Raw genomic sequence first — 18,683 nt, forward strand, 5'->3', positions numbered from 1 at the left:
GACTGATACCTGAGGAAGTGGGATTGCCTTTCTTTCCACTTAGCAAAACAGGAGGAGAAACTTGTCTTATTCAGATGGTAGATGCTGAGTAGAGTTTTGGTCACGTTGAGATGACTTTTGAACTGCCACTTGGGAAATCTCTATAATGCTTAGGAGAGAGACTGAGGTGTCGATTCTTAGGAATCTTTTCCTTACAAGTTGTGGTGGAAGCCACAGGAGCCAAGGAGAACATAGGCAGGTGAGAAGTCAGTCAAAATCTTGGTAAGCCTTTATGTGACAGGTAAAGGAAGGATACTGTGCAAAAGAAACAAAAAGGAGAGTATAACCAGAAACATGGGAAAATAAATATTGTCACTATGTGGAAATAGAAACTCAGAAGAGCCAAACAAAGTATTACCCTTAGACCTTAAACTTTTTGCTTTCAGTAAAGTATACTTTTTTTATAGGATATTTTGGTTCATTTATACTTGATTTCTACATGAGAAGGACTAGTGTCTCTGTGTTAACATATTGTCTGTCCTGTAAAGACTAATTCACATTTTCAGCCTGTTTCTCCAGCTCTGACCAGATAGCCTGGTTTATTAAAGCAGTGACTTAAGTGTCAGGAGCAACATAGACGAGAGGTTCAAACTGAGGGCCCTGGTGTCTGACTCCCAGGGTTCAAATCCCACCTTTACCATGTACCAACTCTGGGTGAAGTGGGGTTGGTTACTATAACTACTTCATTGGGAACTTGGTAAAGTTCACATCCGTAAAGTTCTTCAGAACAAAGTATGATGCACGGAAAGTGCTATGTGCTTTGGCACATACTGTTTTTATCAAAGATAGCCATTATGGAATTGCATGGGGAAGAAAGACCAAATCCACTTGATCTCATTTACACATCGTGAAGAAGAGAGTTAACTCAGACCAGACAATTCACAATTCAAACACAATGTGTTTGATCAACTTGATAAGGTGAAATAGGTCCAACAAATTATTGAATACTACATTGTTCTCTTTGGCCTATAAAGTAGCTTTATATTTAAAATGTTAGGAAAATCAAGATCAAATTGGTATCCAGTTACCAGAAATCCCTTAATTCATTTTTTTTAATAGCAAACAGGATCTGTGTTTAACTTTATTTATGTCCTAGGAAAAAAAAAAAGAAAAATCTTGAATTTTATAACTACAAAATTAAATAGCCTATCATTTTTCAGTCACTGGCTACGTGGGCTTCTTAGTTTCACAAGTGTAGGAATAGTGTGTCCATTTTACAGATGGGGAAACAGTGCTTCAGAAAGCTGAACGCTTGAGCCTGAGGTCTAATTACCGATGACTGAGCCAACGTTCGGCCAGGCTTTCTGCCTGATTTCAAAGCCTGTGCTATTTCCTGCGCCCTTACCGCCACCAAGAGGGAAGGCAGCCTCAGTCTACCTGTCTACCCTGAGAACAAGTCAGGCACTGCATAATCTCAGCTCTAGGTTTCTGTTTCCTCATTTTAAAAGTAACTTATTTCCTCCCAGATCTAAAATAGGGTGAACTTTTATGAACTAATGTAACAGAAACCAGAAGACAAGATAGGAATCTTGATTCTGGTCCACTCCCCCCCACCCCCCATATGCAAATACCATTCCTCAAGTAAAACAGATTGTCACAGAAAATATGTTGAGCCTTGAGTGTAATGAAGCTCATTTGTCAGCGTCTGGGGCCCCGTAACTTTATAAAAGTTAAACAGAGACACATTTCAGAAATGCACTTCTGAACTGAAAAAAAAAAAAAAAAATGCCTCTGCTTCCTGTTGCAAAAGGTGTTCCTTTTCAGTTGCTTGAGAAAATATTAGAGAGAAGCTGATGTGAGAACATGGCTGTTTTGTTTGACCCAGACTCTTTCAAAGACGCATTCCTCTCCTCCGTATTGCTCACACGTCATTTTAATATGAAAGGGCACCTGTCTTTTGTCTCAGTACACATTTACCTTTCAGCATTTCAGATGGTAAGATGGGAGGTACCTGAAAAAGTTATTTTTGTTTCGTGGGTTTTGGGAATCCATTCAATACCTGCTGTTTTCTTTAGACTTTATTATGCCTCTGCTGGGTAAATGTCATGGAAATGCATTTAGTGACTCTTAATCCTTTTCTTTAACCAAGATTGAAAGAGACAGGGGTTCTCATAATAAATCAGTTTGTTGACTGTTGCAAGAAAAAAAAAAAAAACCTGACGTGAGTTTTCATTTTCTCAGGACACTTAATTAGACTTCTGTTTAAATAATGCCTGTGACTACACCACACACACATACACACACACACACAGGCAGTTTTGCATAAAAAATTACACTTAACTTGAACCCCGAAAGTGCAGTTAAAAAGAGCGTTTTAAAACAAAACTTTGCAAACCTCCTCGTTTGATCTTTTTTTTTCCTCTCTCTCTCTTTCATCTTTATAGGACTGTTCCACTTTAAAAAATAGAAGCTCTTGCTATTAGTTTTGGTTCACATTTTCCTTTTTCAGTGGTTCTCATAGTGTAGTCCAGGTTTTTTAAAGAACAGAGGAGGACAGATTGTGCTCAAAAAATGGCCAGATCCTTTCTTTTCTTTTTTTTTTTTTTTAAACACAAAGTGTGGAAATGGCTTGGATTTGTTATGGGACATGGAGAACTTCACGCTTTAAAAACTGAAGACCTACAAGTTAGTAAACTGCTTCCCAAGGTATGGCATGGGATTAAGCTACCAATTAATCACCCAGATGGTGTCCTTCAGTTTTCCTGAGACACTAGCAACTTAATGTCTCAATTTAGCCAAGAAATATTATCTACTAAGACTTATTGGTAAAGACATAAATGATACCATTTTCTTTCATTTCATTATTTCATGGGATTAGTAGAAGAAACAAAAATCAAAGATGATCCGACGTTAAAGTCAAAACTTCCCATTATTTTGAGGGATATTAACCATGCTTTCAGAGATTTTGCCACTCGGGATTCTAAGTGTATTTGTGAATTAGACAAAAGGAAGAAGATGGGCATGCTATTTTTTTTTTTTTTAAGATTTTATTTATTTATTTGTCAGAGAGAGAGGGAGAGAGAGCGAGCACAGGCAGACAGAATGGCAGGCAGAGGCAGAGGGAGAAGCAGGCTCCCCGCCAAGCAAGGAGCCCGATGTGGGACTCGATCCCAGGACGCTGGGATCATGACCTGAGCCGAAGGCAGCTGCTTAACCAACTGAGCCATCCAGGCGTCCCGGGCATGCTATTTTTATTTTCAGCTTATTTCTAGGGAAAACAGGTTTGAATAACACATTTGTTGAAATCCAATTCAAACGCGTTGAAGGGCAATTCACAATTCCTGCAGAAATTACTGGAAATCGTGTTTACTGTCACTGTCATTCAGCCTGATACCCAGCAGCTATGTGCGGGAGAAGCACAGACTGGGAGATGACTGACTCCTCTCATCGTCCAGGCCATCTCTCTCCATAGGAAAATTGTTGTGGAAAATACACTTAACCGTTCTGCACCTACCACGCTGACTTCTTAACGTTAAATTTAGGTTTTTTTATTTTCTAGGAAGATTTTAAAGGAAAGAAGACAGGGTGGAAGAAAGATTCTTTCTGCTCATTATATCCTTTCGGGGTTCATTTATGCATACTGCAATACATCCTACAAACATCTTTATCATTTAATAAGTTTTTACTCACATCAGGAAGTTTCTGTTACCCTAATTTGCTTGTAAGATCGTATCCTTTAAACTGCTTTAAAGCACAAGTGTAAAATACAATGTATAGCTGAATACAATACAATGGCCACTAAAATTGTTCTTGTATCTACTTCTAGAACTTGACTGGCCCAAAAAGAGCATTTTTTTTTTTTTTTAATAAAATGCTAGGTAGTGGGCAAGTATAATCAAACCCTAGTTCTCTCCTGAGTGAGGGGCAGAGGTCAGCCCTGTATCTGGTCAGAGTGGCCATCTCCTCTGCCACCCCCGTAGCTCAGCCTCTAATTTTGAAGAGAGATTAGAAGATAATCATTTTCTTTTTTCCCTCCTTATTTTAAGCATGGGGAGAGAATACCCAAACTCCAGTTCTATTAATGCAGCAGTAGGGGCAAGGAATATTATGCTTAAGTTTTCATGAATATTAAAAAGAAAGTATACCTTCTTACAAGAAATTTGCAAGGAAAATTCACTTATCACTCAGTTAAGCTTACTCTTTTCTGATAGGCTTTCTCCCTCCCCACTCTGTAGTGGAAAAGGTTTACATTCTTCATTATATGCCTTCATTCGTCGCTTAGCCCCTTAATAACTTATCAACTTATTTATTATTTGCAGTGGTTTTATTCAAGAGCGGGGACATGTCTGCCTCTGGTATTTTTGAGAGCTATTCCTTGTCTTTCTTTTTTTTATTGAGATATAACTGACATTAAATCAGCTTCAGGTGTACGACATGATTCAGTATTTGTATAGGTTGTGAAATGATTCCTACAGTAAGTGTAGGTAACATCTGTCAACACAGATACAGATGATTTTTTTGTGTGTGATGAGAACTTTTCATTAAGATCTACTCTCTTAGCAACTTTCAAATATATAATACAGTGTTACTAACTATAGTCACCCTGCTGTTGCCGTGTATTCCCATGAATTCGTTTCTCTGTAACTGGCAGTTTGTGCCTTTCGACCCGCTTTACCCGTCTCACCCAGCCTTGTCTTTCCTGATTGCTTACTGCCCTGGATTCCACCTCACAGAATACTTGGATTTTGCACTCAGTTTTCCTGCTCCGCCTCTGTGGGTTTACAGAAGAAAGCCTTACCATCAGTTACTGCTTCCCCTGTGCCCCATCTCCTGAAATATCCATATTAGAAACGATGCCATACAGCTAAGCTCTTTCTGATCTTTCCCTCCTGTGCCCTCCTTCCCAGACTCAGTAGAATAGTAACTGGTCAAGGTTCACAGTGACCTTGTAAAGGGGTTGTGTAGAATCATTGTTCTTTTGGTTACCAGATAAGAGTAAACTTAATTGTCTGAGTGGTAAGTGAATTTTCCTTGCAAATTTCTTATAAAAAGGTATACTTTCTTTTTAATATCCATAAAAGCTTAAGCATAACATTCCTTGCCCGTATCACCTTTTAATAAAAGTATATAGATACGTTCCTGACCCTGCCCCATCCTGATCTTCCTGTTATAAGAAAGACCTTCTTCGTCTTTTAAGGAGCAGGGAAGATCCTAAAGATATTTTTAAAACTCAGATTGGATTGAGTGAGCCTTTTCAGAGAGTCACTCAATCCAGAATTCTCAATTTAAAGTATTTGCCATGAAATATCATATGTATTTATTACTGAGTGGGCTCTTAGAATTTTAAATGGGGTCCTATGAGGAGAATAAGTAGTTACTCTAAAGCCCAAATATTCCCTCACCACCCATCCCAAATTAACAATGTGCATTATGTATCCCAATTCAGTAAGTTAACATAATCAGGAAGCCTGCAGAAGGCTCAGGTGACCCCTTACACCAGGGGTCAGTAAACTTTCCGCAAAGGGCCAGATAGTAAATTTCTAGGCACCGCAGGCCATGCGTTCTCTGTTGCAGGGCTCTGTTCTGCCCTCAGTGCATGACAGCCTGAAACAGTATGGAGACTCCTGTTCCAACAAAAACTTATTTATGGATGCTGAAATTTGAATTTCATGTAATTTTCACATGCTGTGAAATAGACCTCTTGATTTTTTCTTCCCCAACCACGTACCAAGTATAAAAACCACTCTAAGCTCAAAGATTGCACAAAAAGCAGGCCACAGACTAGATTTAGCCCCGAAGAGCCAATCTCTGCTGTAGATTTTCAAGTAGAAAGGACATAAGTGTCATTATTAAACAGCCAAAATGGAAGGAAAAGTTATACTATTATAATTGTGAGGAAGAAATTAGAGAATATTAAGTGCCTACTCCCGATGTACAAGGAAATTCTGAGAACGCCTGAGACAATAAACTGTCCCCATGGTGGGCCATTCGAAACTCTACCATCCTTCCTGAGATGACACTGGAGGCTCTCGTCCCCTCCTGGTCTTTACTTACTTTCCAGGCTTATCCCACCTATGGGTCCCCTTCCTCTCTATCCAGAATGGCAAAGGGAGTCATACATATATGACACTTTGAGCATCCATCCTTCAATTAAGAAAACCCACTATTCTTTTCCTTTCCAAACCTTACACTCTGGACTGGTTCCAGTCTGGAGAGGACTGGAAGATGCCTGTTAGTGACAGAGGCCACCAGCTGAGCACAGTGTCCCAAAGATGGATGTGTCTTTGAAGTCATGATTTATGTCAAGCTCAGCTTGTTAGAACCCACGCTCCTGATGTGAATTCACAAACACACAGGGAGGACATGTAAATAAAAGCATGGTAACAGTTGCCATTAATATACTATGTAGGAGACTCTCAATCTTTTTCAGTTAGGGCTTCTGATTTCTGTGTTCGTTTGTTTGTTTGTTTTAATTTCTGATCAACTTGGTCAGTAGACACCTGCGAATGAAGATTTTTGTCTCTGTAGGGCACCTAGAATGAGTCAACGGTTGAGGTTTTAGGTTATTGCACTCATTAGGCTTCTTCTTGAAAGGAGCCCTTCCAGAGTTACCTGGAGCTTTCTGAGGCCCACAGTTAGTGCATCAGTATTTCTAGATTTAACGGGTCTGTGCTGTTCACTCCCTTCTGAAAGGGTCCCTTGATCCTAAAAAGACCCATATGGATAGCATTTATTTCAGGGCTGAATGAAAGTTGTTGGGTTCGGTTCAGACTGGTTCTCCCTCGTAGGCATCACTTGTCCGCTCATTTATAGGGTTCAGTGGTTCCGTGTGTGTGTGAGTCTCACTAATTCATACAAGCATTTGTTTGATACTTACTCTAGGCTCCAAGGGTATTGAAATGGTAGAGGCACTGACCTCCATGTATTCAGAAACGGGTGGAGGAGAAAGGCATCTGAATAACACTTTTAGGATACGTTGCGATACATGATATAAGTAAGAAATGAATGATTTGGGAATACCTGAGAAAGTAGAAATAACTTTGAGGGTGTGACAAAGTTTACATGGGAAAAAACTATGCATTCCACTGCAGCACAGTGAAAAGCACTGCATTTGGAGCCAAGTACATTTTTTTTCTTCTGGCACTGGCAAGTTACCTTACTACATTGAGCCTCAGTTTTCTCATCTGTAAAGTGGGGTTAAAAATACTCACCCTCCAGCTCTATGCATAGGAATCTGCAAAAAGCTCCCTTTCCTATCTTAGGCCCTTTTCACCAAAGACTGTGTGTGGCCAGGATGCCTGTTGTTGACTATTTGATGGGAGGAACAGGAGAGATCACTTTTTGTGGGGTTGCATGGGGACAGGGCATCCATTCTGAATGAGAGCCAGGGGAAAAAAAAAAAACAAAAAACACCACACCTGGGTCAACCATTGTCTCTCTCCCCCCCGGGAGTTCATTTGGACAATGGATAGTGTATCTTTTCCCAGCAAAGCCTTTGCATATTTTACCGTCCTTACAAGTTGACTGAAAGACCCGGTCAAATTACATACTTCTTCAGACGGCTTTTCACCATGAGTTTCAACACTGAAACCAACGTGATGATTCTTTAGGGCTCACCCTAATTAAGTCACTGAAAAGAGTATTTAAACTTTACACTCGTAAGCTATCTAGGATTCTTTTCCAATAGACAAGCAAAAACTAGATGTTTATGAGTGACATGTGCTTCATTCATACCTAATTTCTGGTGAGCGGTGGAATGCTTCTACCTTTCGACCAGATTTTGTGCCTATTCCCCATGACCGATAAATGGACATTGTGTCCTGAAATAGCCTTAAACCATCTAAGTGATGCCCTTTGGGGGAAGGGTGTTGAAACCAAATGTAATTAATGACCCTATATAGTTCTTCGCGAGTGTCAGCATTAGAGCCAAATCAGCCTAAGCTAAAAGGCCTTTTTAGTCAAGCGGTTGTGGTTATATCCCGTAGCGATCAGTCTGGCCCTTTGGATGCTTTGAACGTAAAGTACCGTCCCCGGTCACTGAGGAGGCAAGTGTTAATGAACTAACTGGCCAGATGTCACCACAGGAGGGAGGAGATGGAACGCGCTCCCTGCCCCCACCTGACTGACCTCCTCCACCCCTCCCCACCCCGCTGGCAGGGTGCAGAGGCTTCCGGACCAAAGATGACCACACGGAAACCCCACGGAGAGGGACAGTGCCCCCACACATAGTGCTGGCTTGGTTCTTGGGGGCAAGTGACGGAGCACCCAAAGCGTGTGTCCCTTTTTCTTCCAGGAGAGAAACCCTACAAGTGTACCTGGGAAGGCTGCACCTGGAAGTTCGCTCGCTCCGACGAGCTGACAAGGCATTACCGCAAACACACGGGCGTGAAGCCGTTCAAGTGCGCGGACTGTGATCGCAGCTTCTCCCGGTCAGACCACCTGGCCCTGCACCGCCGGAGGCACATGCTGGTGTGAGGAGTGCTTCCCGTCCAGCTGAGCGTAAGAGCTGGGTCTCTTAGCGGCACCCCATTCAGCAGGGCTGAATCCCCTCCACAGTGTTAACGCAAAAGGGCGTCACCATCCCACGATGTCTGAAACCAGAGCAGGAACAAGAAGGAGCCCTTCTCCTTTCGGTCTGAAGGTAACCCCCATCGCGACTGCACGACAAACGTCTTCACGCTGGCCTGGGAGATCCGTGACACAAGCGCTGAGGAGACAGGCACTGTTTCCCCGTGCCGTGTACTCTGCCGTTTCAGGATGTTTGTAGCTTGTACGTTTTCTGAGCTGTCAGACGTTTTGTTATCGATCCCTTAAAGGTCACCTATCACCAGCCGATGGCTAGAGCAGGACCTTTCAGATTGGGATTCTTCTCCCGCACCCCCCCCCCACCCTGCCCCCTTCTTTTTACTGAAATTTTAGTTCCTGTCTCAGTAAGCTAGAACACACATCCAGTCTGTTTCCAGCGAGCAGCATGAAAGTAGAGAAGAAGCAGCCTGTTGGAGAGTTCCATGACCTGAAAAGAAGGGGGCACTCAGGCGGCCCTTGGCAATAGCGCCACCCGCCACTTGTCATTAGGCCATGCCCTGAAGAGAAACCGACATTGAATCTTTCATTTGTTTGTCGTTGATTGTTTCTGTTTCGTTTCGATTCCGTTCTGTTCATCTGTTGGAGCAGAGGGGCAGCGACATTTCAGGTGGAGCATAGTGCCAGCGTCTGCCCTGGCGTGGACCGGCACCAAGGTGTTCTGTAGTTGAATAGGAAGAGCCTGTCTAAAAAAAAAAAAAAAACTACTGCCCCACTTCAAATCGCAGTGTCCTGTCACCTAGGCATCATCTCTTCCTGCCCCTAGTATTTGATTACAAGGAATCAGGGGGAAGAAAAAAAAAAAAACTTTCTTAGACACACTGGCACCAAGGTCAGAGGTGGGGCTGCTCGGGCAAAGTCAGTGAACATGAAAAATCAGACAAAGCAGAGATGGGATAAAGCGCCTCTTGAGGAGAAAAGCAATAATGAATAAAAGGACTTTCCTACAATAACTTCACTGAGGACTCACGTTACCACAATTTTCATACTTACTAAAGGGATTGTAAAAAACACCCCAGTGGTTTAGCGGTCTTGGTTACAGGGACAGCACTGAGGTAATCTTTCTGCTGATTTTGTTGTCCTGCTTGGTCGAGTACCACAATTAAAGATTATGCTCCCCTTTTCTTGTTTGAAAACAGTTATTTGGTGAACAGAAAGGCCAAGGAGGCATAGCAGGGAATTAACCCTTGGGTTAAGGGGTCAGTCCTCCTTGGAACCGAGTCAGTGGAAAGGGAATGCTCCCCGAGGAAAGCCTAACATGGTGCTAGTTTCCTCACTTGGAGAGCCAAGGCTAAGTGACTCTCCATTAGGTTCTTCTATACAGATTTCATTTTCTAAACTGTATCAGACCCCAGGGATTCTGCGTTGACACAGACAGGGATGTTGAACCCACTCATTCCGTGCTGAGGGTGAGGGGAGATGACAGTCCCGTCAACCCCCTAAAATAATGAGCCTTTCTTGCAACTAGTGGAGTATACAGTAAACAAAGCAATACATCACCAACAAGCATTCTTTCAGAAAAATTATCATATTTTTTTTTTCCCCACTAAAAGCTGTTCTTCTTTCAGCTTTACATGGCTAAGGGGCTTGGTGACTTTTTCTGTTATTGTTGTTGTCATTGTTGTTAAGATTTTTTATAGCTTAGATATAAAAGTTTGCCAGCATAGACCTTTGCAATGTATTTTAATTACAAACACTTGATTTGGGGAATTGCACAAATTAACCTCACAATATTCCTAGCTCATTTTTAAATGTTTGAACATTCTGAAATAATTTCCGGTGGCAGAACTGTCCTTTTTAGGATCATCCCCTAATTCAGAGAATCTTACTCTGACGAAGCAAGGAACGATAAAACGTTGAAACAAAGACAATTCGTGTTGGATGGTATTAAAAGGAATTGTTTTAAATGTTCAAGCAACAGCATAATGATGTTCAGGTCAAATTCTATCTTCAAAACTATGTGCTCTGCATTTCCTGCCAGGTCTGAAAAACTCATCAGGCACAATTTCCCTCGAACAAGGGCTTCGAGTCTATTGATAAATAACTTCTTTTGCTACATAATCTATTACCCACCAAGCACTGTTTTTTTGTGTGTGGTTTTTTTGTTTTGTTTTGTTTTGGTTTTTTTTTTTGGCTTTTTGTTTTTGGGGGGTTTTTTGTTTTGTTTTGTTTTCTTTGGTTTTTTGGGTTTTTTTTTTTTACCAACTGGAAAGTTTTTTATCTGTACTGTATACAATTCCTACTTCTTATTGCCTGTGACCATTTTGGGTAGAAAAGGGTCTCTTGCTGCATTCTAGCACTGGTTCCTGGTCATTGGTAAAGTACATGGAGAGTGGCCAACACAGCCGAGCCGCCCTCCCTTTTCCTGGTCCTGGAACCTGGCTGGCAGTCAGTAGGTGAATCGCCCAGCAGCGGTGTAGACTTGACTCCGTTCTGCCTGCTCTCAGAGGATGGGCCGATCTCTTCTCTGCACAGAGATGTCTTGAGAGTGTCACAGGTAGAAACGGTTTTTAGAATTCATAGAACTGACAGGCAGTGGGAGTTTCCTGAGTGACGGCTTGATTTAAATTTAGCACAGAACTAAATGGGCTGCTCCTCTCCGATCACATAGGAAAGGTTCAGGGAAGTAAGCTTTTTCTCCTCACCCTCTGAGAGTGGAAATCAGACTGAGATGGTAAGTTAACCGCTAAAACTGTCGGTGTTCCGCCATCTCCCAACCCCCCTCCGCCCCCTTGACATGCTCGATACTTCTAAAGAGGGATCCAAGCACAAACAGTGAGTGAGTGAGTTGCTGATCTCACCCCAGGACTGAAACTTCCCTGGGGCTCGTCCTGGAACATAACAAATTCTCCCTGGTGAGTTTTCTACTAATGTTTCCCCTCGGAAAGGAAAGCGGTTGGGGAGAGAAGGAATTGGGTTTTCAGGTAGGAGTATCTTCAGGCGTGGAGAAGCCTCCTCATTTCATCTGTGTTCATTCTAGCCTCTTTTAGAAAAGCACAGTAGTAGATGATGAACACCAGGAATGGCACAGAATCCACAGGACTTGTCCATCCCCAAACTAGAAGCATTCTTTGGTTTTAACTCTGGAGCTGTTCAGTTCGCAGTTGGACGTGTGCGCGTGTTTGAGAACTTCTCCACAGACGGCCATGGTGGCTTGAGAAGCTGCAGTAGGCCTGGAGGTCTCTGTGCGTTGTAGAGACGGAGTTCAAGGCAGTTAATGTTCTTTGAAAAGTTACAGGTTACCCTGAGGTTCTAACAGATTCCCTCCCCGTATTCTGACCTTAAGTTGTTAGGAAGCAGCCTCACGCTTCCCCATCGGCCTCCGGCCCCATCCTGTTAGTTATGTGTGGACTCCGGGAAGCCTGCTTGATAGCTTGTCTTAAGTTCTATTAAGACGTTTAGACTAAACTTCCTAATGGCTTTCCCATAAGGAGTATCCTACTGCTTGCCGTCCCTTCGACAAAACACTATAGGACATTTATTTTCAAAAGCAGTGGAGCAACAGTAATACAAACTGCATTTTTAAAAAGAGCACTTTTTATTCACTTGAGAGTTTAAGTGGAAAATAGGAAGAGGATCGTGAGGGGTAAAGAACTTATAAGATGCTACAGTGTTTACAAATGCCGGTTCTAGGTGATTAGAAAGGCCATTCTCCTTGTGGTTGAAATTTGGAATAGCTTATACAAAGATTGTGTTCCCTTTTATACACCTTTTTTTTTTAAACTTCAAATTTTGCCACTTGTGTTTTAAACGTAAATATAATTCTGCACTTTGAAATCAGTTCATTCGAACGGTGACATGTATATGGATAAAGATGCAGTATTCCTTATTCTGTACTTTATTTATTATACGTACCAAAGCTGCCATTGAATAAATCCGGTGAGGTGAGGCCTTCAGATATACTAACTAATCGCCTTTGTCCTGTTGTTATGACTGCTTAGAAATGTGGCCACGATGTTGTTATAAAGGTGTCCTCACATAGCGAGGACGGACAGAGTTTCAGCACTGTTCAGAATGCCAGCACCCACGACACGCTGAGTTTTCACTTGAGGGACTGAGCGGGAGAGAATTCCCACGGATCACATTAGGCCCGGGAAGCCTTAATACTCATAGTCCATAGCCCAGCCTCGGCTTCCGCTCTGCACTCACGCCTGTACATGGAGGAGGTGAATGTATTTTCTAACTTCATTGCCCAGATCTCTTCCTTCAGTTTTTCCGAGGTAGGGCATCTCATTAAAACTAGTCTTTCAATTTGATTTGGTTTCATCTAGGAAAGGGGTTTGGTAAGTCACGTTTTCTGTATGCATTTCTGCTTGTCCCCACACTGCATTCCACTTACCCGTATAGGCACCCCCAACACACACACGCCAGCATACACAGCAGCCAGTGGGCCAGCAAATATCAACAAAGAACTTTTTTTAAAAGAATGAATTTGTAATAATCCATGCTGTCTAGAGATGTAAGTTATTTACCTTATTAGGGAATCAGCTTATGATGCTATATATGACTTTGCCTGCATTTTATAGTTAAGAGGTGTACATATAAATTTAAAAATGCTATATTTTCACAGCTTCATTATAGAGTAATGTCTGTTTAGCAACCCATGTCCATTGGTACTTTATGCTGAATACTGTGCAGTTGCAATAGAAATTCAGATTTTCGTAAGAAAATGAAATAGGAGGATACTGCATCTTTAAAAAAAATAGAGTGAAAATATTTTGCTGTATTCGTAAACATATGTGATAGTGGAAAAGTATTTTCAAACTCGCAAATTTTACAGAGGTTGTAAATAGTTTGATGAAGTATGTTGGGAAAAAAAAAGAGCTTCTAGTTTTCATCACAATAAAAAAAAAGAAACTTGTTCAGATATGCCTTGTATATCTTACAATTAGCAATATTGCCATGGGAACTCTTTTCTCCTTTGGCAGAGCACATTCGTTGTGCTCTGACAAAATGGAGTGGCCACTCGTCTCCATTTAGCCAGGATGGTTTAAAACACAATGAAGTCATTTTAAGTTGCAAACAACTGATTCCAAATTCAAAATGTCTTTGCCTGGAAAGGGGAAATAGCTGCATCGGATTTTACTTGTGCTAAAGAGAAGCTTCTAGCAATTGTTCTCTTTTCTCCATTATCTTCCTCCTCAATGAACTAGTTCTTCCCGGACTGAGCCACCCAGGCTCCCCTTTCGAACTAGTTCTTGACGAGAACGGAAAACAACAAAACAACGGTGAGGTGTTTATTCTTGTTTAATTGCAGAGGGAATGAAGAGTTTGAAGACTAGCTTCATGTTGACAAGATGAAGAGCTATGGTTATGGCCACAAGTTAAATGAATCTACACTGGCAATAGGATAAGCTAATGCCCATTTTCAGAAATGAATTAAAAGCTGAAAGTGCCTGTCAATAGACATTATGACCAATGAGATATTCCTATACTTTTACACAGCAATAATTCTTCATTACACTGGGTCTTTCCTCCACACTTGGGAAACACACACACACACACACACACACACACACACACAGACTAAATATATGCACATAGTAAACTGAATATGTTCACATAATTACAAAAATTCTTTTGTGATTTTTAAATATTCCTAATCTTGTTTATGTTAGTATTTCTTAATGTAATCTTACTTACAGAACGTAAGAATGCAAATCTGAATGTTAAGGTTCTCTTCAACATACATTCTGGCATATGGCAATTATAATTGTCAGACAAAAACTTCACGGATTTGCCCCAAACGTGCAGAACACTGTGCGTGGCTCAAAAAAGCGTTGCTCAGTTAACAAAAGCCCAATTTATTTAGAGCAAAACGCTAGAGAGATTTGTTTGTTCTACTTTGTTTTGTCCACTAATATCAAAGGCACAGATTCATCTTTACATTTCTTCATTTCCTTTTTCCCTAATATTTGCTGTTATCATACAAGAACCATTTTGGAATGAATAGTCACACCATCATTTCTCTCCTAAAAAGTCTACTGAAGACTGCTGACACTTGGTCAGCCTAGCTTTAACCAAGATTTGGAGTTGGTCCGGGAAATTACCAGAGTTCCGTTCAGAACTTCCCGACTTTTTCCTATAATTATTTTACTTCTAGACGTGGAGTCATGAATAGAAATATACAATGCGATTATACGAATAGACAAGAACCCTGGAAATTGTCCAGCCTTAACATCTCAGAGCACAAATCCACCCGAACAAGCTATTGAGGGCTATCAGTCAAATTACATTCTTTCAGAGCCAAACATTCGGTAAAAGCAATTTTTAAAAGTCTAACTGTGATTAAACACTCAGGCTTTAGACAGTGAAGACCACCCCGATAGGTAGTGATCTACGTACCTCTCCAGAACCAGACCACAGGTCTAGGAAATCATCAACCGTTTCCTCCTCTGAGTTTCAGAAAGAATGAAAAGGAGAAGGAAATGTGTCAGGACAGGGTGTCAAAGAATGAATGAAATGTCAAAGGAAAGGGGCTGGGTTCTTTAATCTCCCCAAAGTCAGTTCTTCTGATTGGGCTGTTTTCCGCAAGGTCTCCAGAAGTGCCAAGTGAGAAGGTCCAAATTTCAGCAAACCATGCAAACAATAGCTCTTCTTTCTTAAAGGCTTATTCTACACCAAGCATTCACCTAGACCACTTTTGGACACACTAACCCATAGACAGATCTATATTTCATGGTTGGGAAATGGAAACACAGAGAGAATTGGCCGAGTCGCCGGCAAACACAGAAACCGTGAACAGCAGAGTGGGAAAGTGAAGCCACGTACCCTCTGGCTCTGTGGCCGGGATTCTTCCCCATGCACCACACTGCACATGCCTTCCCAGCAGCCATGTTGTCCTGTTTTTCACTGAAATTGTTTTATGGCCAGGTAGTCCTATTTTCCAAGTACAAGGCAGCACATGACAGGACAGTGGTAGGTAAGATTTGAAATCGGTCCTTTCCTGGAAAGTCATGCATGAAGGATCATTGTAAACAAACAGCAATGACCAGTCTCCCTGAACCTGTCACTTTCCTCCCAAATGTTTGGCCTAGAGATCCCAAATCATGAACACTCTCCCCTAGTGGGTGGCATGTTGGCCGTAGTGGGTCTTCTCCATTCTCCATATTTCTCTGTAGGCATAGTAAAAAGCTTTTCCACCTGCAGACCTTCTAGAATCTGCTCAAATTGCATTTGAAGTCTTCACCTCCCTCGAACGCATAGTTACTGACAGAACCCACTCTTGGTTGCTGTTTTTGGGGTGGCAATCACAACCATTTAGATGCTGAGCAATGAGAGAGAACGGAGAATGCCTTTTCCGATTTCTCACCTGACAGTACCACCTCAGAATGTTTTAAATAGTCTTAGAGATAATTTGTTTATAGTATTGTTGTTAGTTGAATTGAATTTTGTGTAAGAAGCTGTCCAACATCAGAGGAGTCAACCCCCACCGCTTTTCGGTGTTACAAGCTCCCTGACACTATTGATTCATGGAAATACTAATGGGCTTAGAAAACATCAAGAGAATGTCATTTCTCATGGTGTTTGTTTCTTCTGAAAATGAATCTCCTGAATTATGATCTTTCTCCCTGCTCCTTGGCTGAGGGAAGAGATAAAACCTGTATAAACAAATTCCCTTCTATGCTGAGAGCAAGTGTTCTGTGTGCACGAGCCGCCGCAGGAAGGGGCTCTCTTCCCCATTAATTGGGTTTCACAAGCAACAGTTTCTCAACAACCAAACCACAACTTGAAGTGAGTTGAAAGAGATGGATAGTGGCAATGGTCACATCAGGACTTTTTCTTTCTGGGTTTCATCTCTAGAAATTGTAAATGTTTGAGACCACAGAGTCTGCCTTTTGTGCAAAGCAAGAACCAGGGACTGGGTGAACACAATCTTGCTTTTTCCAAAGTGGGCCCACCAAGACTTTCACAGAGATTCATTTTTGGGGAGAAATGAGGATGAAGAGGAGGATAGGATTTGGGTGAAATTCTAGTCCAAGTGCTCAAGTATTCAAAAAGGAAGACATTTTAGGGACACACTAACATCTTCCCTTTGCTAGTTTCAGGCTCCAAAGATACGGCATAAAACATTACAAAGACATGCTTTTGCCCTACTTGAGTTTCTAGTTTTCCCATTGCAGGATTTTGTAATTACGTCAGACAGCAACATATATTTTGTTCCTCAGACTTCATTACGTTGGATGGGTATTGTTGAACTGGGGCACTGGTGCCTATATTCAAGGCTCTTTCCTATCAACTTGTCTGTCCGCAATTTGTTGTGTTTAAAAATCCATTTTTAAAAAAATCACCGTCTCCCCCCCAACCCCGCCCATGGAATGGTGGCTGTATTGTTTCGTCCGTGTCTATGTGGGACACATTGCATCATTGGCAAACCAACTCTCTGTGGATGCGAGATCACTACTTCCAAAACCAGCTTGAAAACATCGTCTTATGTATTATGTCATCCTACATCATAATGCAATTATGTGTATCATAACATGCTCATTTAAAAACAAAAAAAGAAACCAGCAGATTCGTGTTTGTCCATTGAAGAATGTACTCAGAACTTTCTGTGTTGTGAAACGATGAGAACAGACCACCTTCAAGATACCCACCTGCCACTTAAAATGACTTAGTTATAATTAGTAGTAGTCTAGACGCTGCTCTTGGCGTGGGGGGGGGGGTCAGTTCAGACGTCACGTTCTTCTGAATAAATCTCTCACTCATATTTGAAAAAAAAAAATAGATGGGAATAAAGAAAAATAGCATCTTTGGCCAAATCAAGCAGGTATCTTTTTTTCCTTTTCCTTGACACTTTGCTCATTATACATGATGACTGGATCACAAGATCCATCTGTGGAAAAATATAAAAACATTCTTTAGTTTACAAAACAGTTATTCTAGGCTCAGAAGCCTCTGAACAGCAAATTGAATAGATGTGCTGCGCCTCATTCACTTAACAGATGTAATTTCACGAAAGACTCTTGGGGTCTCTGACCCCAGAGAGTTAGAATGCCCACAGGAGGTCCTACACATTAAAGGACACCACCACTCCCCCCTCAGTGATGCTGGCAAGCAAAGGTGTTCATTTCTTAGATCTTCATTTGGTTTTCTGTTCAGCGTTTTAATTGCAAATGAATTTATTTCTCCAGCTTATCTAAAGATCTAATTTCCCAATAGTTTCCTCTGCATTTATATACTCTGTAGTGTTTAGGCAACCCCTGTTATAAGTTTATTAATATTATGTAAGTGTTGTTCTTGTATTTATGTATAGTGTATGTATTGTAAATATACTCAGAGCTTTTTTCCTTTTACTGTAAAATGGTGATTTTCTTTTTTTTTTTTTCTTTTTTTCTTTTTTTTTTTTTTCTTTTTTGCCCTATGATGATGTAAAGGGAGACCCTCCTAATGAGATTCTCTCAGAGGATGATTATTCCAGTCTATTCTCAGAGATTTAAATGAACAAGTGTTATCGTTTTTAATGGTGTCTCAGACATATTCTGTTGGTGCATTGCTTTTCTGTATTCAACTTTCCTATGAATTGAGCTGTGAACCGAAATAGAGTTTAAACCTTAACTGTATGCATTTGTATAATTATCTGAATGAAGGCATGAAGGTTAAATAAAGCATTTTGTATGGAACAAAACTCCTTAATTATTACTAAGGCTGACTCAGACACTTTGGAAATCATAGTTATTAACCATTCTAATTAAACCTTTGTTATGAAAAGTTTTACCACTTGTGTATAGTGATTTGAAGCACAGAATGAGATATAGCGTGTACCCCAAAATGAACAGCATTGGTTTTTTTTTTTCCTCATAACAAAGAGCACCTAAAAAAGCATTCCTAACTTAATATTTTACTGAATATAAAACTAAAAAGTGGTCCAGAAATATGAAGTGTTATGAAAAAGTTAACACCTTTTGGAACCAAAAATGGAATCTCTATAATTGAATGAATTATTTTTTTCAGATTTTTTGTATCATCTATGTACAGAATGATCCATCTAGCACATGCCAAAGCTAATTTCAGTATATTCTTAAGAAAACTGGATTATGAGGCTTTGAAAATAAGACCATTAATGAGTAGAAAATCTTTTGAATAATTGCTAAAATAAGCACTTGAAGAATCTATGTAAG

General features: G+C 40.9%; 1 protein-coding gene across 3 annotated transcripts in view; it reads left to right on the plus strand.

The window, feature by feature from the left end:
* Positions 1-9,266, plus strand: part of KLF12 (Kruppel like factor 12) — a 422,424-nt gene extending 413,158 nt beyond the window's left edge. For all 3 annotated transcript variants that reach the window (XM_032864255.1, XM_032864256.1, XM_032864254.1), the window contains one exon: positions 8,273-9,266. In XM_032864255.1, coding sequence (XP_032720146.1) covers positions 8,273-8,454 — 182 coding nt within the window. In that variant the 3' untranslated portion in view covers positions 8,455-9,266. The remainder of the gene's footprint in view (positions 1-8,272) is intronic.
* The last annotated feature ends 9,417 nt before the right edge of the window (positions 9,267-18,683 follow it).

This window comes from Lontra canadensis, unplaced genomic scaffold (assembly GCF_010015895.1).
Source record: "Lontra canadensis isolate GAN:19392208 unplaced genomic scaffold, GSC_riverotter_1.0 scaffold26, whole genome shotgun sequence".
In the NCBI taxonomy this organism is placed as follows: Eukaryota; Metazoa; Chordata; class Mammalia; order Carnivora; family Mustelidae; genus Lontra; species Lontra canadensis.